We start from the raw sequence: 26099 nt of genomic DNA on the forward strand, positions 1-26099 counted from the left end.
TCAAATTATTACAACAATACAATAGAATGAATTTATGATGATCGTTTACTTTTGTTTTGGCGATACCTCACGATAACTATGATCTCACAATGTGGTGATACGACAATTATCGATACATAGGTCAGGTAATCAAGCTATGATGCAACTATTAAAGAGAAAAGCTATTTTGAAATGGAAAAACGACAGTCATGTGAAAAAATTAGGACACCCCATGAAAGATTCAGTTCTTTATTAAGAAATGTTCATGTATAACAGCTGAACAGGACAGGTTTATAAGAAAAAAAATGTTCATATATCAATGTCTGATCTTGTTTTTCTTTATCAAAGGAAGAGAAAGTGATTTAATTGCAGGTAAACAACAAAAATTAACATTGATTTACTCATTAAACCAAATATATCAACCAAAATGCATACTCTAACTGAGGAAAAAGTTATGACACCCTACCACCTAATAGCTAGTGTTAGCCCCTTTGGCTGAAATAACTTCAGTGAGATGCTTTTTGTAGCCATCTACCTGTCTTTGACATCGGTCTGAACAAAGTTTGCCCCACTCCTCAACGCAGAATACTTTCAGAAGTGAAATTTTTGAGGGGTTTCTTGCATGTACAGCCCGTTTCAAGTCACCCCTAAGCATCTCAGTGGGATTAAGATCTGGGCTTTGTCTCAGCCATTCCAGGACTCTCCATTTATTTTCAGCCAGTCCTTGGTGGATTTACTGGTATGTTTTGGGTCATTGTGATGTTGCAGGGTCCAGTTTCACTTCAGCTTTAATTTTTTTCCACAGATGATCTTACATGTTCCTCAAGCACCCTGTAATACATGATAGAATTCATGGTGGATTCTATGATGGTAAGCTGGCCAGGTCCTGCTGTAGCAAAGCATCCCTAAACTATGACACTTCCACCTCCATGTTTCTCAGTTGGTATAAGGTTCTTTTCTTGGAATGCTGTATTGGGTTTACGCCAAAAATGTCCTCTGTTCTGGTGTCCAAATAATTCAATTTTAGATTCATCTGTCCATAGAACATTATTCCAGAAGTCCTGGTCCTTGTCTACATTCACTCTGGCAAACTTCAGTCTGGCCTTCATATTCTTCTTAGAGAGGAAAGGTTTCCTCCCTGCACACCTCCCATTAAGGTTCAACTTGTGAAGTCTCTTTCTGATTGTAGAGGTATGAACATTCACATCAACAGTAGCAAGAGCCTGCTGTAGGTTCCGTGATGACATTTCAGGATTTTTGGAGACCGTGATGACATTTCAGGATTTTTGGAGACTTATTTTAGAATTTTGGGATCTGCACTCGGGGTGAAATTGCTTGGACGGCCAGACCTGGGCATGTTGGCAGTTGTTTTGAATGTCCTCCACTTGTAGACTATTTTCTGGACAGTGAAAAGGCAGATTTGATATTCCTTTGAGATCTTTTGAAATCCCTTACCAGACTCATAAGTGTTTACAATCTTCTTTCTGAAGGCCTCAGACAGCTCCTTTGATCTCACCATTGTGTTTTCACTTACTTCAACAGTCAGTCACTGTTGAAAGTATTCTGCGTTGAGGAGTGGTGCAAACTTTCTTCTGACCAATGTCAAAGACTGGTAGTTGGCTACAAAAAGCGTCTCACTGAAGTTATTTCAGCCAAAGGAGGTAACGCTATTAGGTGGAAGGGTGTCCGAACTTTTTCCTCAGTTAGAATATGCATTTTTTGTTGATGTATTTGGTTTAATGAGTAAAACAATGTTATCTTTTGTTATTTATCTGCAATTATATCACTTTCTTTTCCAGATATAAAGAAAAACATGATCAGACATTGATATGTGAACATTTCTTAATAAAGAACTGAATATTTAATAGGGTGTCCAAATTTTTTCACCTGACTGTATATAATCACACTAAAACATTATATCATTAACAACGATAGACGTCCAGTTTATTTAATTTTGGGAGGACTGGCTTTTAGTGCTCAAACCAATGCGTTAACGTAGACACTATTGTGGTAAAAATAATGTGAGAAGCAAAAATCCAGGAGAAAATTGAGACACTTACGATTGGCAGAATCTATTAAGCTCCTCAACTCACAAACACAATATTGTGCTCACACTGTATATGGAAATCAGAAGAGAAAGCTTTGAATTACCGCCTGCGTTTCTGTATGATGTCAATGGGCCTGTTGACAGCACAGGGTGATCCCCACTTGTTCCCGCTGCGCACCATGACGCTCCGCTCCCCAGAATAACAGAACCCGCAGTTGGTCGGCACGCTCATGATTCCTCCGGCCGACCCGCAGTCAGCCTCTTCTTCTGGGTATCTGGCTTCCCCTCAGCTCGGGTCGACTCTCATCCCTGGAAAGCGCCGCTCGTTCCCTCGTCTGTCTCGCTCCGTGGGACTGTCCGGCTCTCCGCGGATTCCCGGGGGTTGTCATTCCCAACCAGTTGGACTTGACACCGGTTCTAGGAGTTAGATGGCCAATCCATCCTAGGATCTTGAGAATTTTCAATGAGGAGATGACACCGGACTGTCTGTCTGAACACCTGGATTCCTCCAGTGAGAGACTTCCAGCTGTCAATCTTGGTTCTGCCTTGAAGACGCAAGGATTTCATCCCCAGTAGCGCTGCATTAATAGATCCCTGACGTGGATCTTTGCTTCAGGTCTAAATGTGTCGCTGTTCCAGCTGCCCTCGCCCCCCTCTTTCTGCCTTCGGATGTGTCTCCTCGCCTCCCCTTGCTCTTCTTCTGTTTCACTCACTGCTTCCTCCGCTCCCCTCGGGTTGTTGCACCTTTTAATCACAGAGCAAACAAAAACAAGTCCTTCCTCTTCCCTCTCCCAACTTCAGTCACTCACACTAGCTCAAGTCTTTGTCCATTTTGGTCTGTTTGTCCAAGTGCCCCTGCAGAGTGGGAGATACATGTGTGTGTGTGTGTGTGTGTGTGTGTGGGTGAGTGGGCATGTGACCAAGCAAGTGTGTGTGCGTGTGTATCACATACAAGTTTGAGACTGAGGTCAGAGCTAAGAAAGGGGGAGGGATCATAGCCAGCATGGGTTCAGCCTTCCCCAAATGTTTGAGCCGCTTTAACCCTTTATAGGGCAAGTGACTATTTTTGGTCATTTGGAAACACCTCATTAAGACCTGGCGTCCACATATGAGGACATGGCATTGTGTACTATGTAGGCCACAATATTAACCCTTTCATGCACGAATTATGACCTTTTTTTAAGAGCTTACAGTTTACTCTCAACTCATTGTCTGTCATTGACAATACTAGACGTCCTAAACATTTATTCATTGCCTCTCCCAGTCAAAATGGATTGGACGTCTAGCTCCGTCAGTGGCACTGAAAGATGAGAATTAATGGCCAGTCCTCCCAGTTTAAAGGGAACCTTGGACTTAAAGACTTGTAGGCTCTAATTAGCCACAATTGTTCTCTTTTACTAAAATATGTTATTAAAAACACATATATTACTGCCATTGATTTAAAAATCAATAATATTTAGTACATGTTTTGACCCATGGAGGGCACCATTTTTTACACGTGTAATGGCCTGAACTGGGGAAAAGGTGTGCTAGCTAGCAAGCAAGGCTAGTATGACAACTGGCATGATTTTGTCACATTCTGCTGCTGTTCAGAATGTTTTGCTACAGAGATGCGGGATGAGTTCCTAACGTCGTACCTTCATCCAATTCCAGCTCATCGACAGTGTCTTCAAACCGATCCTAGGCGGCTTGTATTGACTTGCTTCCATTTGACAGTTTGTACTGGACTGTCTCAGAAAATTAGAATACACAATATTCTAATTTTTTGAGACAGTCCTGTGTATATATACAGGACTGTCTCAGGAAATTAGAATACACAATATTCTAATTTCCTGAGACAGTCAGGACTCAGACACAGGACTGTCTCAAAAAATTAGAATATTGTGTATTCTAATTTTCTGAGACAGTCCAGTATATCCCTTCGTTGTTAGTGGTATCATTGTCTTGTTTTTTTCATTTGTCTGCCTCTCACTGCGGTTTTCCCTCAGGTTTTTTTTTTTTTTCTAACTGATCCCGACCTACTGTCCTCTTTTGTGTCTTCCTTTTCACGATCAATAAACCCTTTTTCGCAAACCCGATGTTCTTGTTGACTGCTTGCTGTCTGAAGTGAGCCGTGTTTTTTAATTCCGTGGTCAAGCTAGCCGTACTTTCTTTTCAGTTGCGTTTCCCTTTCAGGTTTTACAGCACAGACAGACAGCGCATGTGGGTTGCGATTGCTTTCTAAGGAAAATCGTGACTATAACATCGCGAGGAAACATCAAACACGGATTTCAATCCTGCTGGAGACTTTTATTTAATTGCTTTTGCTGCTCGTTGTGTGAAATATCAACAGTGTTGTCCTGCTCACCACTTTTCCGCTCTGGTTCAAATGAAAGGGGAGAAGGGGGCCATGTTTACGGCAGTGCTGCCCAGTGATGTCACTGCATTTCGTCGTCAACAACAATGGCGGTCTACTAGTTAAACTAATTTTTCAAATTTTACAAATAATAAAAACATTAAGAGGGTTTGAATATCAAATTATTAAAACTCATACTAACATTTATTTTTTTAAGGACTGCAAGTCTTTCTGTCCGTGGTTCTCTTTAAATATAGAGTTGTCCGATAATAACTTTTTAACCGATAAGCGATATCCCGTTATGTCCAACTCCAAAAACCCAATACCGATATCAAACCGAAATACAGTGTATCACAAAAGTGAGTACACCCCTCGCATTTCTGCAGCTATTTATGTATATCTTTTCATGGGACAACACTGACAAAATGACACTTTGACCAAATGAAAAGTAGTCTGTGTGCAGCTTATATAATAGAGTTCATTTATGTTTCCCTCAAAATAACACAAAATATACAGTAGCTGTTAATATCTAAACCCCTGGTAACAAAAGTGAGTACACCCCTATGAAAAAACGCACATCCATAAATGTCCAAATTGAGTACTGCTTGTCTGTTTCCCTTCGAAATGTCGTATGACTCGTAACAGAAGTGCTGTCAGCATTGCTGCAGAGATTGAAGAGGTAGGGGGTCAGCCTGTTAGTGCTCAGACCTTACGCCACACTCTACATCAAATTGGTGTGCATGGTTGTCACCCCAGGAGGAAGCCTCTTCTGAAGATGGTACACAAGAAAGCCCGCAAACAGTTTGCGAAGACATGTCAACAAAGCACATGGATTACTGGAACCATGTCCTATGGTCTGATGTGACGGGTGGGCTTTCTTGTGTACCGTCTTCAGAAGAGGCTTCCTCCTGGGGTGATAGCCATGCACACCAATTTGATGTACTGTAAAGTGTGGCGTATGGTCTGAGCACTAACAGGATGACACCCCCCCCCCCCCCCCACCTCTTCAATCTCTTCAGCAATGCTGACAGACAGCACTACTGTACCAAGTCACATGACATTTTGGAGGGAAAATGACAAGCAGTATTCAATTTGGACATTTAGGGATGTGCATTTTTCATAGAGGTGTACTCACTTTTGTTGCCAGGGGTTTGGATATTAATGGCTATATTTTGAGTTATTTTGAGGGAAAAATAAATTAACTCTATTATATAAGCTACACACGGACTAATTTTCATTGTGTCCAAGTTTCATTTTGTCAGTGTTGTCCCAAGAAAAGATATACTTAAATATCTGCAGAAATGCAAGGGGTGTACTCACTTTTGTGATACACTGTAATGATAGTTCATTATTTTTCCAATCATTTATTGTTCATTGAATTTTTGCGCCATGAATGCAAGTGGTCTACTCACATAACAAATCACAAGCATCTTAGTTTGGAGACATCTAATGGTCAAAAGCATAACTGCTGTGCTAAACTGTGACCAGCCCTTGCACAAAGGCATAATACTTCTACAATCACTTTGAAGGCAACACACATATTGGCCCAAACCAGATAATGAAAAACTGATGTCGATATTAAAAATGCTTTTGTCAGCCGATAATATTGGACAACTCTACGTTAGAGTGTGACTTAGGGCTGTAATTAGATTCATTTCTGTTATTATTCATTTAAATATAATTAATTTCTCTTTTATTGACATTCTATTCTTTCCTAAATTTATTTATAATAACAGTACCGATGGTAACTTTGCTGTGAGGGTTGGTATATCTAGTCACTTCCTGTTGATTGTGAGACATTTTGGGGTCACATGTTTAAATGTATTGGACGTCTAGCGCCGTCAACAGCAGCTAATGAGTTCACTGAGTACCCAATAAAGGGTTAATCCCTTCCTGTTCTCTCACCCACATAGTGAATGTTGATACAATCGCAGGACGGGGATCCCCCATAGGCCACATGTATTATGCTTTGACTATGTTAGGTAAAGACAACACACACATACTGTATGTACAATATGTTCTCATGCAAGAGCACACAAGGTCAACCGTGGCCAGGGGCAATGTAGTGTATTTCTGAAGACCAGAAATGTGTAAAGTAAATATGAAACCATAGCTGATCGACCTTCTGTGCGCTCCTGCTGAAAACTTAAACAGGAAATATTTGGACATAAGACCAGGAAGATAGGGATCTACAGGCTCTGTTCCCACAGTTGGATTAGTTTTATTAGTATTAGGTTTAAAGAATCATCGGATTTAATGACTTGGGGGACACGAGAGCGTTATTTGCTACTAAAGAGATTCAAACACGGAATATATTAGAGAATGGATAATCCCGTCTGGTTTAGTCACTTTGCACGCGCAAAGCTTTCTTTCAGAGATGTTTTGCTTGGAAACTAAGGTAGAAAGTCAAATGAACATTTGAGGAAAACATGCTTGTAAAAGTTGTAAAAACCTAGCAATCTAAAATTTTGTCATGCAAGACCTCATATTGGGTGTATTTTTATTTTTATTTTATTTTATTTTTTTTTTTTTACTACTAGTCACATCAGCCAATAAAAGCGCATTGACAGGGGAAAAGAAATATCTTCAAATTGCATTTTAGGGGGGAATTTTACTTTAGCACTGACCAAAAACCAACATTACACATCAAAGGGTTACGAAAGTAAATCAAATATGCATTGAATTCCCGTTTACATTCAACTAAAATTCAAATATAATTTCTATAGTCCTCGATAAAGGAGCGATGACTGCAGAAATCAGATAAAAATTTAGTCTCCTCTTTAAAAAAAATATGTCAATAAAAATTTCATAAAAAAGTAGACTATTTGGATTTTTTTCTACTTTCAGAATAAAAAAAAAAAAAAAAACTTTAAAATATTTTTTTCCCTGTTGTTTAGGAAAAAATTGATGAATAAATGAATAAAACTTTAACTACAAATACATTTGAAGTTAATTGCTGTTAGGAGACTCCAAAAAAAATGAGGACTTTCGCAATTTTGAGGTTAACAATGTCTCTAAACGATTAGTTGGATTAATCATGGTAGCCCTGCTTGGAAGACAAAAAAGCACTCTAAAGGAAACCTAAAATGAAAACCTAGAAGAAAAAACACAATGTGGTTAACGACAAAGATGAGTTTGCCACCCCTGATATAAGATAATTTCACCCCTAGGGGAAATTCAGAAAATTATAGTAATAGCAATAAAATGGAGAACAACCAGCTCACATGACAATTCAAAGTGCTTTACATCACGTGAAGCTCAACAAACAGAGATAAAATTATATTTAATAATCACATTAAATCAACAAGATATAGTTAAAAACAAAGACAATTGAAACAGGAAATGAAAACAAAATTTGAAAATGAATTTTTATAAAATATTTTAAAAATCAAATTAAATCATCAAGAGAGTTTTAAAAAAAACACTTGAAATCGGAAATGGAAATGAAACAAAAAAAAAAGAATAAAAATAAAATAACATGACATTTAAAATGTAAAGACAGTTATGAATATGCTGTGGTAAACAAAAGCTGATTTAAAGGAGCGAACAGTTTGAGCACCCTTCAGACCTTCAGCTAACTTCAATAACTGAATGCTGCCTCACCCTGCTATTATCAAAGATTCAGATAATCATAACCTAAACAACATGACTTATTTACCAAAATCTCCATCTGACTCCAAATCAGTGGGAAATCCTTTTCAAGTCTTCACTTCCTAACAACAAAGCCAACTCTACTTTCACTGTGGGAGTAAGGGTCATTTCTAGTAGCTGTCAGAGTAAAAAAACAAAAACAAAACATATATACAGTGTATCACAAAAGTTAGTACATCCCTCGCATTTCTGCAGATATTTAAGTATATGGCGGAAAACACTGACAAGTCTGAAAAAGCAGTTTCTGTTCTTGCACCCCTCTCTAAAAAAACTGCTGTATTTTAAGCCAAAAGAACTGTTGTGTTTGATAGAACAATATGTCTATATGCTGCAATAGCACATTCATGGTGCATTAAGCCCCCAAACTATTTTTGATTTGTCTGTTTTACCCTGGAAACCCCCGTTTACAGACGTCACACAACCGCTTTAGTTTCAACTAGTGTTGCACCGATACCATTTTTTGGGCCCGATACCGATACAGATACCTGGCTGTGCAGTATCGGCCGATACCGATACCATTCCGATACCACTCTGTTTGCAAAAAAGAAAAAAAACATATATAATATATATATATATATATTTGTACGTATAAGGGATGCAATGATACAGTTAAGTCACGGTTCGGTACGATTTTCCATACAATTCAATACATTTAATGCTCTGAAACAGAAAATACAACTGTTATTATTATTGTTATTATTATTATTATTTATTTATTTATTTATTTTTTGCTAACAAGCAAAAATAACAGTGCAATCATATAAACAAGCATTTTAGTGCATGATATTTATGTGCTTACTTCTTACTGATCTGAAGAAATTTTGTATATACTGTAAGTGCTGAGAACAATCTGAAAAAGAACTGTTTGTAAAGTGGGGCACACTGTTGATTGCTGCAGCTCTCTTGGCAGCTATATTTACCATATAAGCAAAACATCCTATTTGTGGTCCGAGTCCATCTGTAACATATGCTGAATTAACAGTATTAGCAGCATTATCTATAGTCACTAGTAAGGATTGATTTGGCCTGCTTAACTTCCATTCAGTCATGGCGGTTTCTAATTCATCAATGTAGTATATGGACTACTCGTCTCTCTGGGCTCACGCAGCTAATGGCATGGGATCTAATTAAGCACATCTAGGTTGTTATTTGATGATATCAAGTATGTGCGCGCGAGAGTTGGCATGGGATCGGACATATGACATCTAGGTTGCTATCTGATGATATCTAGTGTGCGCGCTGCGCCGCTTGAGTGTTTTCTGGCCACAGAAGTCACTTCTGCTCATTACTGCAACACACCAGCATAATATGACAATCGATTTTCATAAACAGGACGAGTTTGAAGTATGGCGCTCTTAACTTGCCACTCATTGTTCATCATGAAACCATGAGTTTGCTTAGTCTCCCACGGTTTTAACCTTTCTGATCCCATCGGCGTTACTACAGCAAGCGTTAGCTTAAGCATGCTAATCGTTAGTGAATGCCATGTTAAGAAAGCAGCGTAACATTGCGAATATGAGTTGTAGTGAACATCCTTAAAATTGAAGACGAAGGTGTTATTTTCGTTTGGTAAGTTCGCGACAAAGACATACATATGTCATGCATCGGGATTTGGGAAGTTGGCTCACGTGGGGAAGACAGTTCATTTGCGCTAAAGTGATGCCAGTAGATGGTATCGGCGCCCTAAATGTTAGTACTCGTCGATACCAATACCATCAATTCGGGCTGGATCGGCGCCCCCTGCCGATACTGGTATCGGTGCAACTTTAAATTGTGGGGAAAAAAACGCAGCAGCAGCAATTTATTTTCATTTCTTCAAGTTTTCTTACTGTTTAGTCTACATATTTTTATAAGAGTTATAAAAGCCTTTACACAACGAAATAACGCTGGGAAAGTTTAATATAAAAAAAAACACGGTTTTGCAGACACACAGAGGAGAAGATTCGAAAGGATCACATTTGCCTTTGTGTGCATAAATAAAAGTGTCTTTCCTAACAAATTCTCAGTTGGCAGACAAAAAACGCAAGTTTACACAATATTTAAATAGTCTACATATTTTTAAGAGATTTATAAAAGCATTTACTCAACAAAATAACGCTGGGAAAGTTTAATATTTTTTTAAAAACACGGTTTTACAGACACACAGAGGAGAAGATTCAAAAGGATCACATTTGCCTTTGTGTGCATAAATAAAAGTGTCTTTCGTAACGAATTCTCAGTTGGCAGGAAAAAAAGTTTACTCAATATTTAAATAGTCTACATATTTTTATGAGAATTATAAAAGCATTCACACAACGAAATAACAGGAGGAGAAGAAGAAAAAGAGGGCAGCCCTCTGCGAATTTTTTTTTTTTTTTTAAATAATTTATTAGTCCGGCGCGGCGGCCCGACCCGACCCACCGAAACGTGAATGCTTAACATTTCGGGTCGGGTCGGGTTCGGGCACAAGATCTAACCCCTATGCAGGGGGGACGAGGAACCCAAATCCGCTTCCTTACCGGAGTAACGTCACAGACAAGCGCAGTTGTAATCGAGAGAGCAGAGAGATAGGACATAACATAACAATGGCTGAAACGGAGAAAGAGGGAGCGAGAAATATTATAGATATAAGATAGGCTAGGCCTACATTTTACTTTTGTTCTACATTGCAATTTAGTTGATGTTTTGTTTGCAACTGAAGTGATCCCTGGATTGATATTGCGATAAAGATCCTGCTGCACTACAATATTTTCTTTGTCGATTTCTTTAATATTTACTTGAATATTTTTATCGATGGGTCGTTGTGACTAAAATACAGTGACTGTTATTACTGATTTTGCACAGGAGTTCAGATGTTGCACTGTGTGAAAGGCTGCTACTGTGTGTAAAAAAAAAAAAAAAAAAGAGAAAGCCCTGGTCTCATTCAAAGCACTAAATAAATGCTGTGATCTGATTTTTTTTTTTTAAAGATATATATGAAAGTATACTATTTTCATTTGACTTCAACCAGGAGTGACACCAGAGCCAATAAAAAGTTGTTTAATGTCTGTCCGCTTATGTTGGCTCATGATTCATGAAAAATATGCTTTGCTTTAGAATTTTAATGCATCCCAGGCTTTAATGCATCGCAATGCATTGCCGAATCGAACCGAATCGAATCGTGACCCTCTGAATCGAATCGAATCGTGGCCTTCCGAATCGTAATCGAATCGAATCGTGAGGGCGGTGTCGATGCACACCTCTAGTAAATATACAGTGGGGAGAACAAGTATTTGATACACTGCCGATCTTGCTGGTTTTCCCACTTGCAAAGCATGTAGAGGTCTGTAATTTGTATCATAAGTTCTCTTCAAGTGTGAGGGACGGAATCTCATACAAAAAAACAGAAAATCACGGTGTATGATTTTTAAATAATAAATTTGCATTTAATTGCATGAAATAAGTATTTGATACATCACAAAAATCGAACTTAATATTTGGTACAGAAACCTTTGTTTGCTATGACAGATACCAAACGTTTCCTGTAGTCCTTGACAAGGTTTGCACACAATGCAGCAGGGATTTTGGCCTACTCCTCCATGCAGATCTTCTCCAGAGCCTTCAGGTTTCGGGGCTGCTGCCGGGCAACACGGACTTTCAGCTCCCTCCATAGATTTTCTATCGGGTTCAGATCTGGTGACTGGCTACGCCACTCCAGGACCTTAAGATGCTTCTTACTCTTTAGTTGCCTTGGCTGTGTGCTTTGGGTCGTTGTCATGCTGGAAGACCCAGCTATTACCCATCTTCACGGCTCTCACTGAAGGAAGGAGGTTGTCAGCCAAGATCTGGCGATACATAGCCCCATCCATCCTCCCCTCAATACGGTGCAGTCATCCTGTACCCTTGGCAGAGAAGCAACCCCAAAAAAATGATGTTTCCTCCTCCATGTTTCACGGTTGGGATGGTGTTCTTGGGGTTGTACTCATCCTTCTTTTTCCTCCAAACACAACGAGCCGAGTTTAGACCAAAAAGTTCAATTTTGGTCTCATCCGACCACATGACCTTCTCCCATTACTCCTCTAGATCATCCAGATGGTCAGTGGCAAACTTCAGACGTGTCTGGACATGCACTGGCTTCAGCAGCGGGACCTTGCGTGCGCTGTAGGATTTTAATCCATGACGGCGTAATGTGTTTCCGATGGTTTTCTTCGAGACTGTGGTTCCAGCTCTCTTCAGGTCATTGACCAGGTCCTGCCGTGTAGTTCTGGGCTGATCCCTCAACTTCCTCATGATCAGTGATGCCACACGAGGTGAGATCTTGCATGGAGCCCCAGAACGAGGCAGATTGACCGTCAACTTGAACTTCTTCCATTTTCTAATAATCGCTCCAACAGTTGTTACCTTCTCACCAAGCTGCTTGCTTATTTTCCTGTAGCCCATCCCAGCCTTGTGCAGGTCTATTATTGTATCCCTGATGTCCTTACACAGCTCTTTGGTCTTGGCCATTGTGGAGAGGTTGGAGTTTGTTTGTTTGAGCATGTGAACAGGTGTCTTTTATACAGGTAACAAGTTCAAACAGTCGCAGTTACTTCCGGTAATGAGTGAAGAACAGGAGGGGTTCTTTAAAAAGAACTAAGAGCCGAAATATTTACTAGTTTGTAATGTATCAAATACTTATTTCATGCAGTTAAATACAAATTTATTATTTAAAAATTATACAATGTGATTTTCGGGATTTTTGTATTAGATTCCGTCCCTCACAGTTGAAGAGAATTTATGATACAAATTACAGATCTCTACATGGCTTGCAAGTGGGAAAACCAGCAAAATCGGCAGTGTGTCAAATACTCGTTCTCCCCACTGTATGAAAAAGAACATCTCGACCCCTCCTTGATGTCTGCAATTTTTGCATCGCGACCCTTGTTATATTACCATGTTTCACCCTTAAAATCCCCCAAAATCCAGCTGTGGCCATTCACAGCTGTGTCTTGACACCCAGTGATACATGCTACATGTATGAGTTTTTGGATTGAAACAAGGTAAGTACGCGATAATATCTCGTTATAGTCATGGCGTCTGTAATTCTGCTCTCACGCGCTCTCACCTCTAGTTAGGGTTTTGCAGTTTAAAAAACATTTATTTATTTATTTTTAAATGCCCACCTATTCAAAAAATTTCTCACCTGAGAAAATAGAGATTTTAAGCTTTCCAATGATGTATCACACATGCATACCGGACAATTTTGAAAGTTGGCCAAATTGGGGGTCTCAGGGCGGAACTTCAAGTCACCTGAGTGTTTTCCGCCCTATCTTGTCATGGGACAACACTGACAAAATGACACTTTGACCTCATGAAAAGTAGTCTGTGTGCAGCCTATATAATAGAGTTCATTTATTTTCCCCTCAAAATATAGCCATTAATATCCAAACCGCTAGCAACAAAAGTGAGCACACCCATTAGTAAATACGTACATCCCTAAATGTCCAAATTGAGTGCTACTCGTCATTTTCCCTCCAAAATGTCATGTGACTCATTACAGGAGTGTTGTCAGCATTGCTGGAAAGATTGAAGAGGTGGAGGGTCAGCCTGTCAGTGCTCATACCATACGAAATTTGAGAAGTAAAAAGACGATGGATTATCACACCTCCACACATCATTAGTGTACCTAGGGCTAGGTGAAAATCTGATTGTGCTATGTTACTGTATGTTAGACTATTATGTTGTCAACCACTGAATACAAAGAAATCACTACACACAGAAACAAACTCTATAACTCGTTGGCTGCCCCTGAAGGCAATAGATGTCAATCTCATCACAAACTAATTTGGCCACATGTGACTCTGGAGCCACAACTTGCAGATGAAACAAGAGGGAAAAACCCACTGCATTCATCTAATTGATTTATTACCAAGGCCTTCATCTAAATTAGCTTGTCACTAGTAGACATCCAATCCATTTGAACACGTCGTCCATCACTGTCAACAGCAGCCGGTGAGTTAATACTACTTCAACGTAGAATCTTACAAAAAACACTCCATTTTGAAAAATTAAACTAAATTAAAAAAAAAAAATACAATGCAATTCAGTGCAATGGCAGAGAGCTGGTAAAGACTTGTTGGTATGTTGACCACAAGGTGTCGACATTGCGCTCTCAACAGTATCACCAGATGCAGTTAAATTGTATGTATATGGCGGAAAACACCGACTAGGCTGAAAAAGCAGTTTCTGCTCTTGCACCCCTCTTTAAAATAAATATAGAACAATATGTTTATATGCTGCCATAGCAGGTTCATGTCGCATTAAGCACCCAAACTATTTTTAATTTGTCTGTTTAACCCTGGAAACCCCGTTTACAGACGTCACGAAACCGCTTTTGTTTCCACCTAGCCATAAAAAGAAGGTAAGTAATCGTATTATTCGAAATGTCTGTCATTTTAAGCTTAGAATCATTAATTGATGTCTAATATTTAGTTTAAGCAAAAAAAAAAAAAAAAAAAAACCTTTTAAAAATTATTAACTCGCATATTTTAAACTTTTAAACAAATTACGTCACAATGAAAAAAATGGCGTCTGTAAATAAGTCACCGATATCTACCTCATAACTATCGCCTAATTGTATTTTTTTTGTTACTGTCGCATTTTCCCCGATATGTTAGATGATAAATAATCGATCCAAACAAAGAAAAATTGAAAAATAACGTTTAAAAGGGTAAATATATGAAAAAGAAAATCTCGACCACTTCTTGTTGTCTGCGATTTCTGCATCAGGACCCTTGTTATATTACCATGTTTCACCCATAAAATCCTAAAAAAATTCGGCTGTGGCCATTCACAGCTGTGTCTTGACACTCGGTGATATATGCTACATGGAGTTTTTGGATCGAAACAAGGTAAGTACGCAATAATATCTCGTTAAAATCGTGGCGTTTTTAATTCTGCTCTCTCATGTTCTCACCTCCAGTTAGGGTTTTGCTATTTACATTTTTTTAATGTCCTCCCGCTCAAAATTTTGTATCACACATGCATTTAGGACAATTTTGAAATTTGGCCAAATTGGTGGTCTCAGAGCCGAACTTCAAGTCACCTGAGTGTTTTCCGCCGTATGCAAATGTACAGTATATTCAGTATACTTTCTTTACTTTGTTTTACAGCAAAGTTAAGGCCTACTGGTAGGGGGGCACCGTACTTTCTACTTATGTGTGCGTGTGTGTGTGTGGGGTGTGTGTGTGTGTGTGTGTGTGTGTGTGTGTATGCGGGGAGGGGTGACTTTAAAGGCAGTAGCCAGGGGAGATTGTGCAGTAGTGGAATGTAAAAAAGTAAAAGTACTTCATTTTTTGTGTATCTGTACTTAACCTGAGTACAAATATGAAGTGGTACTTTTGACTTTTACTTCACTACATTTTACTGCACATATATTACTTTTTTACTCCAATACTTTTTAAAATTGTCGCATGCATTACACGTTACTTTTGTTTATTTTTTCAAATTGTGAACCGATAGTTTTGTTTTCAAGCCGCAAGCAACTACTGTATACCGTAATTGAGCATTAGCAACACGAGTACAAGCAAGATTAGGCAATAAAAACCCAACAGTGATAGCAGCACGCCTTCAGATGGGTTCTGCATACTCTTGTCCAGTAGGTGGGAGTATGCAACTGATAGTAGCTTGCAATCCGCCATTAAGCTAAATTTGGAGTTTTTTGAAATAGTTAAGCCTCTGTTTCAGAGCTTCTTCAATTTTATTGCTTGTTTATTCCATTATGCACAGTTTTAAATAAAATTAAGTAGTCAATTAATTTTATGGTTTTCTTTTTTGCATTAGGACAAAATACGTTTAATTTTTACTTTGGTAAAATAAAATAAAATAATAATAATAAGGCAAGTACTTTTGTACTTTTACTTGAGTATTTTTTCCCTCTTATCTGTACTTTTAAGTTAAAAAATAAATAAATAAATAAAATAAAGGTGAGTACTTCATCCACCACTGAAATTGTGTGTGAGCATGTGGGCATGAGTTTTGCCCTACTACAGTACTACACAATGGATTATATTTAGGCAGCATTGTTATTTTGCATGACTGTTTTGTCTGTTGGTGTGCTGTGAGATTTTTCTAATGTAAACTATATACAGTGCCTTGCAAAAGTATTCGACCCCCTTGAATCTTGCAACCTTTCGCCACATTTCAGGCTTCAAACATAAAGATATGAAATTTAATTTTTTTGTCAAGAATCAACAACAAGTGGGACACAATCGTGAAGTGGAACAACATTTATTGGATAATTTAAACTTTTTTAACAAATAAAAAACTGAAAAGTGGGGCGTGCAATATTATTCGGCCCCTTTACTTTCAGTGCAGCAAACTCACTCCAGAAGTTCAGTGAGGATCTCTGAATCAACCAATGTTGTCCTAAATGACCGATGATGATAAACAGAATCCACCTGTGTGTAATCAAGTCTCCGTATAAATGCACCTGCTCTGTGATAGTCTCAGGGTTCTGTTTAAAGTGCAGAGAGCATTATGAAAACCAAGGAACACACCAGGCAGGTCCGAGATACTGTTGTGGAGAAGTTTAAAGTCGGATTTGGATACAAAAAGATTTCCCAAGCTTTAAACATCTCAAGGAGCACTGTGCAAGCCATCATATTGAAATGGAAGGAGCATCAGACCACTGCAAATCTACCAAGACCCGGCCGTCCTTCTAAACTTTCTTCTCAAACAAGGAGAAAACTGATCAGAGATGCAGCCCAGAGGTCCATGATCACTCTGGATGAACTGCAGAGATCTACAGCTGAGGTGGGAGAGTCTGTCCATAGGACAACAATCAGTCGTACACTGCACAAATCTGGCCTTTATGGAAGAGTGGCAAGAAGAAAGCCATTCCTCAAAGATATCCATAAAATGTCTCGTTTAAAGTTTGCCACAAGCCACCTGGGAGACACACCAAACATGTGGAAGAAGGTGCTCTGGTCAGATGAAACCAAAATTGAACTTTTTGGCCACAATGCAAAACGATATGTTTGGCGTAAAAGCAACACAGCTCATCACCCTGAAAACACCATCCCCACTGTCAAACATGGTGGTGGCAGCATCATGGTTTGGGCCTGCTTTTCTTCAGCAGGGACAGGGAAGATGGTTAAAATTGACGGGAAGATGGATGCAGCCAAATACAGGAACAGTCTGGAAGAAAACCTGTTGGTATCTGCACAAGACCTGAGACTGGGACGGAGATTTATCTTCCAACAGGACAATGATCCAAAACATAAAGCCAAATCTACAATGGAATGGTTCAAAAATAAATGTATCCAGGTGTTAGAATGGCCAAGTCAATGTCCAGACCTGAATCCAATCGAGAATCTGTGGAAAGAGCTGAATACTGCTGTTCACAAACACTCTCCATCCAACCTCACTGAGCTCGAGCTGTTTTGCAAGGAAGAATGGTCAAGAATGTCAGTCTCTCGATGTGCAAAACTGATAGAAACATACCCCAAGCGACTTGCAGCTGTAATTGGAGCAAAAGGTGGCGCTACAAAGTATTAACGCAAGGGGGCCGAATAATATTGCACGCCCCACTTTTCAGTTTTTTATTTGTTAAAAAAGTTTAAATTATCCAATAAATTTTGTTCCACTTCACGATTGTGTCCTACTTGTTGTTGATTCTTGACAAAAAATTAAAATTTTATATCTTTATGTTTGAAGCCTGAAATGTGGCGAAAGGTTGCAAGGTTCAAGGGGGCCGAATACTTTTGCAAGGCACTGTACCTTGGCCCAAAAAAGGTTGGCAAACACTGCCAATTTTTGTGTTATATAAAGTTACTAAGAAAAGAGAGTTCGACAGAAACAGTTAGGAGCCCTTGACAATTGCTGGCACATAAACCAGATGATTTTCCAGTTTTTCATGGGCGTGCGTCATCCGAGTGGAAGAGAGCGGACATCTGAAGCAAGACAGACACCATTTGTTTGCTTCTAATACTTGAAAAGGTGGCTGAGTAGATGAGGGTCACATCATCCGCTGCCCCTAAGGCCTTCAATGCAGGGTTATCAATGCCAAGGTAACTCATTTTTACAAAAGCGGCCTCATGACATCATATGTTGGCTACACATAGGCCAGGATTCCTGGATAACATGCTCTTTTCAAGTGTGTAAAGGAGTGCTGTGTTTCAGAGTTGCTGTCAGACGTCTCATCATGTCTCTTTGCTGATCTCTGTTTTATTGTCCAACAACACCAATTATGTTAAATAGAAAGGGCACAAACAAATTAAACGGGCATTCAGTAGAGTGCAAACCTCCAACAAGGACAAAACATTAAAGCTTTATTTTATAATTTTTAAATACAGTGGAATTAAAACTTTTAAGTTGAATTTGTTCCATGGCCAAGCTTAAAACTTAGTTTGACAATTCATCATATACGTAGGTGTAAACTTAGTTTGACAATTCATCATATACGTAGGTGTCAAACGAGCGAGCAAGCGAGCTGTGCTCACGAAAATATATCAGGTGCACTGAATTCATGTTTCTTTCTAAAATAAAGTTTTGGTTTTTTTTATTATTAAAAAAGGAACAAAAAAACAAGAGAAAAAAAAGAGAATATTTACAGTTTTTTTCTTTCAGTTGTCTGAATTAAAAATGAAAAATTACACAAATTTACAAGATTAATATTTTCGTTGTTAGTATTTTCTTGTTAAATAAAAAGAGAGAGAATAATTACAATAATAAAAAGAATATTTACTGTGTTCCAATCAAAATAGTTGTTGACTCATTTGGCAATCGATTAGGGATGTCCCTGATCCGATCACGTGATCGGAAATTGGGCGGATCGTGCCACTTTTCAGAGGATCGCAATCGGGTTAAAAAAATTGTGTTTTTAATACTTTTTTTTTTTTTTTAAAGATATATATATACATATATATATATATTTGTTAAGGGCCAAAAAGTAACAAAATAATTCAAAAATTCAATACCACTGCCATGTTTTACACCACCAATTTAATGATGATACGATATCGATTCTTTGGACAATATGATAATTGCCAATACGTATTACAAAGTGATTCATTTTGATTCAAAGACTTTTGATGGAATTAATACGATATTGTCTATATTATTCAGACAATCAGTTACAATTCACCTAGAGCAGTGGTTCAGTGAGTAGGTCTAAGGGGTTCGGCGAAGGTAAAGAAACGCAGAGCCCTATTTTCGTACTCTGATTAAAGCTAAGCAAAGTGGCTTTTTAGAACAGGTTTTGCTTCCAATTTACAGGCTTAATCCATTTTTATTTTCTAACTGGTGGTCCTAGGATCTGATGCGAGGAGGAACTGGTTTGCTCAGTGGAAGGTTGACTCTCACTTGGTATGAGGGAATACAACAGACCAATGGGCAGCGTGGTCTCAAATTTTGACTTGTTTATAAAATATGCTGTCAAAATGAGGAGAATTTTAACGAAAATTTGCTAAATTATTAGCTTGCTAGCTTAGATATATTGGTTTTCAATTTGAAAAAAACATTGCTTTATTATCTAATTCCGAATGGTTCAGTGAATCCACATGTGAAACTTGCGGGGTTCGATACCTTTAACAAGGTTAAGAACCACTCACCTAGAGCAAAAAACAAACAAAAAAAATACAAGTGTAAGGCAATTTTGACATTTAATGACATAACGGCGTATCAGAAATATGAACGTTGATGGATGTTTTGCATTTCATTTGAGTTGATCATTGCTTAACCAATCAAAGCATCGATACAGTGTGCAAAATCTTTGGGGCATCTCACCATACAAACAAAATACACATGAAGTGTTATTGACCCACATTTCAAGTTATTAAATCTTAATCAGACTAAAGCTCCATTCCCCCCAAAATTAATCATCATCAGTAGTGATATGTAAACAAAGCAGCCAATGAAGGTGTCAGCATGAGGTTGTTTCTAAGGGGTTATATTTGGCTAGGTTATGCCAAACGTCATGTACTGTAGTATAAGGCTATCAGCGTGTCATCTCATGATTCATTGATGTGCCATCTGCTAGTGTGACGCTGAGGTTTGCACTGGTGTGGCTTCTTTGAACTCTTTACCATTGACGATGCTAAACGTCCGATCCATTTTGAATAGGAGGGTTGGTATTGGTCATTCGTATCAATAGCACTGAAACATTAGCATACCTGTCAAGTTGTACGGTTTCGGCGTAATTTGTACAAGTGAGCACTGATTTTTAAATGTGTACGCCGTATGTTCAAAATCTGTACGTTTTTAGATATCACATGCATATAGAACTACATGCGAAATGACAGACTCGGTGGCATTAGTAAACAGCCACCATTTTAAAGCAGTAGACTTCTCAGAAAGGCTCTGTTGTAGTGAACCTTCCTAGCAAACCTAAGTAACATTTATCTAAAATACTCCTCAATCGGCAAAATCTTGACTTGAATCTATCTTTAAATGACGAAACAGATTTAAAACTTTCACATGTCGAAAGTAGACAAAAGGGAACTAATGCAAAAACGGGAGCAATATTAACAACTTTAACAGTTGATTCACAACATTAAATGACTTCCAACCATAGCAAAGGTTACTATGTTTTTTGGGGGAGGGGTGAAAAAAACAAAAACATGAAAGGTAACACCAATTACTTTGCGAAGTAACTAATTACTCTTACATTCAGGTAACTCAGTTACTAACTCAATTAGTTTTTGGGAGTAAAGTAATTTCTAACTGTAATTAGTTTTCAAAAGTAAGATTAACAACAGTGGACATAAAGATTAAGTCTGCAGAATGAAAAGTGACGAAAGCGGAGATTTTATTCTGCCAATTTGTTGCCGAACACAATTTGCCTGCAACTATTGCTGATCACTTCTCAGAATTGGCAAAAGAATTTTTTTAAATCACTGCATCGGTAAGTTAATTTTATCAATTGACCTTTTTAATTTATAATTGTACACACTAACGAAGTACCTTCAAGTCAAACTGAATTGCGAGCTGAAGTGCCATGAATTGCAGCCATCAAGACATGATAGAAATTGCCAAAAGTGCTACATACCGAACAATTATAACAAAAGTCACTGTTAAATTTTAGTAATCATGATGTAGCTGAAGATATTGATTGTTCTTTGATTGCGCCATGTTATATGTTACAATAATACCAATAAATTCATATTATTTTAAAAATTGAGTTTTATTTTTGTTTCATATTGCACGCTGTATACAACGTTGTAAGATGAGTCACCAATTTGTAAGGGCATACGTCACGATTTGTAAGATTGCCAACGGCATCGGGTTGACAGGAATGCTAATCCTCCAGGTTCAAATGAATAGTCAATGGCAGGGGATGAATTACCATAATTTTCAGACAATAAACCGCGACTTGTTTCGGCTACTTTGAACCCAGCAGCTTATAGTCCAGTGAGGCTTATTTGTGGATTTCTGCAGGCTAATGAGATGCATGTGTTTTGATATAAATATCCCATAATTTCTTGTCAAATTTGGTGGGCGTGACTTACTGTCAGGTGCATTTTATAATGTAATTCTCGCACTATAAGGCGCACTTGAGTATAAGCCACCACCCACCAAATTTGACACGAAAACAGCATTTGTTCATAGATAGGCTGCACTGGACTATAAGCCGCAGCTGTCGTCCCAGTATTATAAGTGTCTCTCATAAGACCAAATGAACCACCGTGAGGTTTTGAACCAATTGGTTGCAAAGCTTGATTGCTTCAAGAAGCTTCATTTGGCCATGACTACCCCCTTGGGGGAGACACTCAACCACTGCTGCCACCTGCTGTCAACACTGTTGTTGTCCAACATGCCTCCTAGCATGCATTGCAGCACTAGAGATGTGAATAACAATCAAAATTCATGTTCTGTGCTAACTATTTCTTCAGTTACTGTTCCAGTTGTTTCATTAATTGCGCCTTATGATATTTGGTGACACTTTATTTGACAGTGGCGCCATAAGACTGTCATTACACAATCATAATTATGACACGACACTGTCATGAGCATTAATGAACAAATAAACCGCAGTAGACTATTAGCAGCAGGATTCAAAATGAAGGCAAAAAGTAGAGGCTTATAGTCCAAAAATTACAATAGTCTGAAAATTACACATAATACAATGAATTGATAAAATATCAAAAATAAACTTTAGAATGATATTGGGGCCCATAACCAGAGCATACTGATTTTTATCAATTTAGTTTTTCTTAACTTATTGTTGATATGTCATTTTAATTATTTATGAAAATATATTTAAAAATAATGATTAATAACTCAAAAATAATATAATTGTAAATGCTACCTAGTGTCCACATCTGTGGACATCTTATTTTGGGTCATGTAGGCCATCAGTGAATGTTAATATTTTGGTTTATTTAATCCAAAATGTGATGTGCACATATGTGGACGCCAGGTTAAATTAATTGCCCTATAAAGAGTTAAATGAGCTCAATAGCATTAGCAACTATTGCCATGTTAAAAAGTATCTACGTACAGTGCAGACAAAGTATGCATTGTGACAAATGCTAACTCGTTTATGTGTTATTGCACAAATTACATAATTTGCACGATTTACAACTAGTCAGTCCTATTCTATTTGAGAATGAAGATATAATCTGGAGAAAGAAAAAAGGTGTTACATGTAAGAGAGGCCATTGTTGTTATGTATCAGCCCAAGGCATAACATAGTCAGCTCCCCCCTCTAGTGGCTACAACCAACAGTCATCTGACACTGTTGCATCAGAGCGCCGTGTACTGAGATAAAAATGTTCTTTTCTGAAATACACGTTTGTTGGAGAAACGCCTGCTTTTTTACTAGCGACGGTATATAATATCACAAAGGTATTAGTTGTGTGAACGAGCTGTCCCGCCCGTAGGAGAGGTGTTGCTGTTGAATTTGGGCTATGTTGGAGTTGTCACGGGCTGCTGCCCCCCTCGGGGATCGATGAAGCTCTGGAGGCGATTGGGGAAATCAGTCATGCTGAAACTGTAGAGTACAGCAGTGACGCACAAAGTAGCCACACAGGCCATATTGATGAATATGAGTGTGCGTTTGGGCGAGGGGGTGGAGTGTCAGGAGACCTCTGACATCGACACTATTGCCCTTTAGTTACGTGACCTCACTTGACATGTTTCTCTTAGATATTTATTGTTTTGAACGCAAACGACATTTCAGCCAATGACTAATTGAAGTTTAAAAAATTAAGTACTGGACTTGAACCCAAACTACTGTACCACAACTGAGCTAAATACTGCCAGTATGCTTTTTCAAAGGCATAAGGAGTGAGGCTAAAGCTAAAGTCACACAATTTAGCATTTCAAGTTCATTTTATACAGAACTAGAGTTGTCCGATAGCAGATAATATCACTCGATTAAAGCATTTTAAAATAAAAGTAGTCCCCGGGTTACGACGTACATACCGTCTCGTCCGATATTGTCTCTAGTCATTTTTTTGTTGATGACATTTGTCTTGTGATGCATGGTTTTATTTTGAGAGTGCATGTACACACACAGAAGAACGTATTTGTGAACACGAAGAAGAGCGTATGCACACACACGAGGAAGAGCGCACGCGCACACACGAAGGACTTGCAGAGCTAAGTGAGAGAGCAGAAAGAAAGCCTGCGCGCACATTTGTTGCTTGTGAAGCATCCACAGAGGCAACACCTGTATATAACACCTTCCGTATTGTTTATTGTGCGTTTTCAATTGCGGTCAATACTTAGGGCGAGTTTATGTGATTGTTTTTGATGATGTGCGGATGCTAACTGATACATGCTAATCGTTTGTGTGGATTGTTATTGCTGTATAAACAGCTAGTTATAAATGCAAATCTGAATTGCTGTTATTGAAGATGAAACTGATTTAATGTCATTTTTATTGTAGTTTCATTCTTGATGGTCCCAGTTAAAGCCACGGTCCCAGTTGAAGCCTGGGACCGTGTGCTTTGGTCAGATGATACCAAGATTGAGCTTTTTGGCAACAAACACTCTAAGTGGGTCTGGCGTGCCACGAAAAATGCGCATGCTGAAAAGCACCTCATACCCACTGTGAAGTATGGGGGTGGGTCAGTGATGCTGTGGGGCTGTTTCGCTTCCAAAGGCGAAATATCAGGACGTTTTAAATCAAAATCTGTTGCCCTCTCCCGAAAGCTGAAGATGGGTTGTCACTGGGTCTTTCAGCAAGACAATGACTCTAAACATATGGCCAAATCTACACAGAAATGGTTCACCAGACACAAAATCAAGCTCCTCCCATGGCCATCTCAGTCCCCAGACCTTGTTTTGTTGGCAAAAGGGGGTTGTACAAAGTATTAACACCAGGGGTGCTAATAATTATGACACACATTTAAGCCTGTCGCAATATGCAATAATTCCATTTATCGCGCGATAAATAAAAATGAAGGCGGTAATTTTTCCGCTGCGATTTATCGCCTCGCGTGCACGTGTGTGTATTTTTCGGCACAACGCCGGATATTTATAACAAAGTCCGCCAAAACATTGTTACCAACTTGGCTGCAACGAACAACCTCGCTTTGACAACAAACAGCTGAATGAAAATAAGAGCGCTGTGCTTCAAACTCGTCCTGTGTATGAAAGTCGATTGTCATATGCTGGTGTGTAGTAATGAGCAGACGTGACTTCAGCGGCGCTTGCTAAGTTTTTTAATGCGTGCACAAACTAGAGATATCATGAAATGGCAAACTAGAAAGCTACGTCCATGCCATTGGCTACGTGAGCCCAGAGTGATTATGGGACACGTAGTCCAAATACTACATCGATGAATTTTAAACTGTCATGACTGAATGGAGGTTAAGAAGGCCAAATCAATCCACACCAGGGACTATAGATAATGTTGCAAATATTGTTAATTCAGTACGTGACACAGATTGATTCCACCCACAAATAGGATGTCTTGTTCATGTAGTAAACCTAGCTGCTAAGAGAGCTGTAGCAATCAACAGTGTGCCCTGCCTCACTTTGCAAACAGAAAAGATTGTTCTCAGCACTTTTATACAAAAATTTTTCTGATCAGTAAGAAGCACATAAATATTATGCACTAAAATGCATGTTTATATGATGGCAATTAAATTTTTGCTCGTTAGCAAAAAAAAAAAAAAAAATGAAACAAAAAATATATATATATATATTTTTTTTAACAGAGCATTAAATGTATTAAATCGGATCGAAAATCGTGTCCCCCGTATCAAAAATCGTACCGAACCATGACTTAACTGTATCGTTGCATCCTTATGGAAAACCATTGCAGAAGCTATGACGGGAAAAGTTTTCATTTGCCTAAATGCTTAAGTTATTAAGTGGATTTTTATTTTTTTTTTAAACACATTTTATTTATTCTGTGTTTCTGTGCGGTATCAATATTGTTGTTTTTTACTTAAGAGGCATGGTCTATTGTTTTTAGTTGTGATTTCTTAAAAAGTCTTTTTGAATTTAAGAGTAAATATTTATCGCGTTAAAATGGGTGTACTTGATCTATTATACTGTATTCTCACTGTGTTATTTTAAATTGGTTAAAAAAAAAATTGGGGGAGGGCGCAATAATATCGCATATCGCAATAATTTAGGAGAATAATTATCGCACACTAAAATTTGTTATCGCGACATGCCTACACACATTGTTTGATGTCAAATAATTATTTCTTTATGTGGGATTTTTTCCCCACTGAATAAATGCACTTGTATTGAAGGTTGGGTTTTTCTCTTTCTTTCCATTAAGGTCCCATGTTATTTGAAAAAAAAAAAAAAAAAAAATTATTAGAAGCTAAAAAACACATCTTAACCAGGGGTGGCAATAATTATGGAGGGCACTGTATAGTCCAAAAAATACGGTAGATGTTTTATATTTGTGTGAAATTTTTGGAGTTGGAAAATATTGGGATATCGGTTAATGGTTAAAAAGTCGTTATCAGACAGCTTTACCTAAAACTTACCCACACATTTGATTTCAACTCATTTATTCCAGTTCACAATATTAAGGTTCACGAGCTAACAATACTCAAAATAATTAAGAGAACTGCAGAATTTGAGTTAAATGCCATTTAAGATTTTAAGTAGACGTGACTAACAGGTTATTCTAATAGGATTAGTAGGTTACTAATAGGTACTTTTATTTTATTTTTTACA

General features: G+C 38.2%; 1 protein-coding gene across 6 annotated transcripts in view; it reads right to left on the reverse strand.

Moving 5' to 3' along the window:
• The window catches only part of pde4ca (phosphodiesterase 4C, cAMP-specific a), a 146455-nt gene that overhangs the window by 76620 nt on the left and 43736 nt on the right, over positions 1-26099 (reverse strand). The window contains exon 1 of one of the 6 annotated variants that reach the window (XM_057856432.1): positions 2131-3730. The exons of the other annotated variants lie outside the window; for them this stretch is intronic. Within the exon in view, the coding sequence (XP_057712415.1) occupies positions 2131-2258 (128 nt within the window). The 5' untranslated portion in view covers positions 2259-3730. Of the gene's footprint in view, positions 1-2130; positions 3731-26099 lie in introns of those variants that run through there. 6 annotated transcript variants of the gene reach the window in all.

The sequence above is a fragment of the Corythoichthys intestinalis genome, chromosome 14 (assembly GCF_030265065.1).
Source record: "Corythoichthys intestinalis isolate RoL2023-P3 chromosome 14, ASM3026506v1, whole genome shotgun sequence".
Lineage (NCBI taxonomy): Eukaryota > Metazoa > Chordata > Actinopteri > Syngnathiformes > Syngnathidae > Corythoichthys > Corythoichthys intestinalis.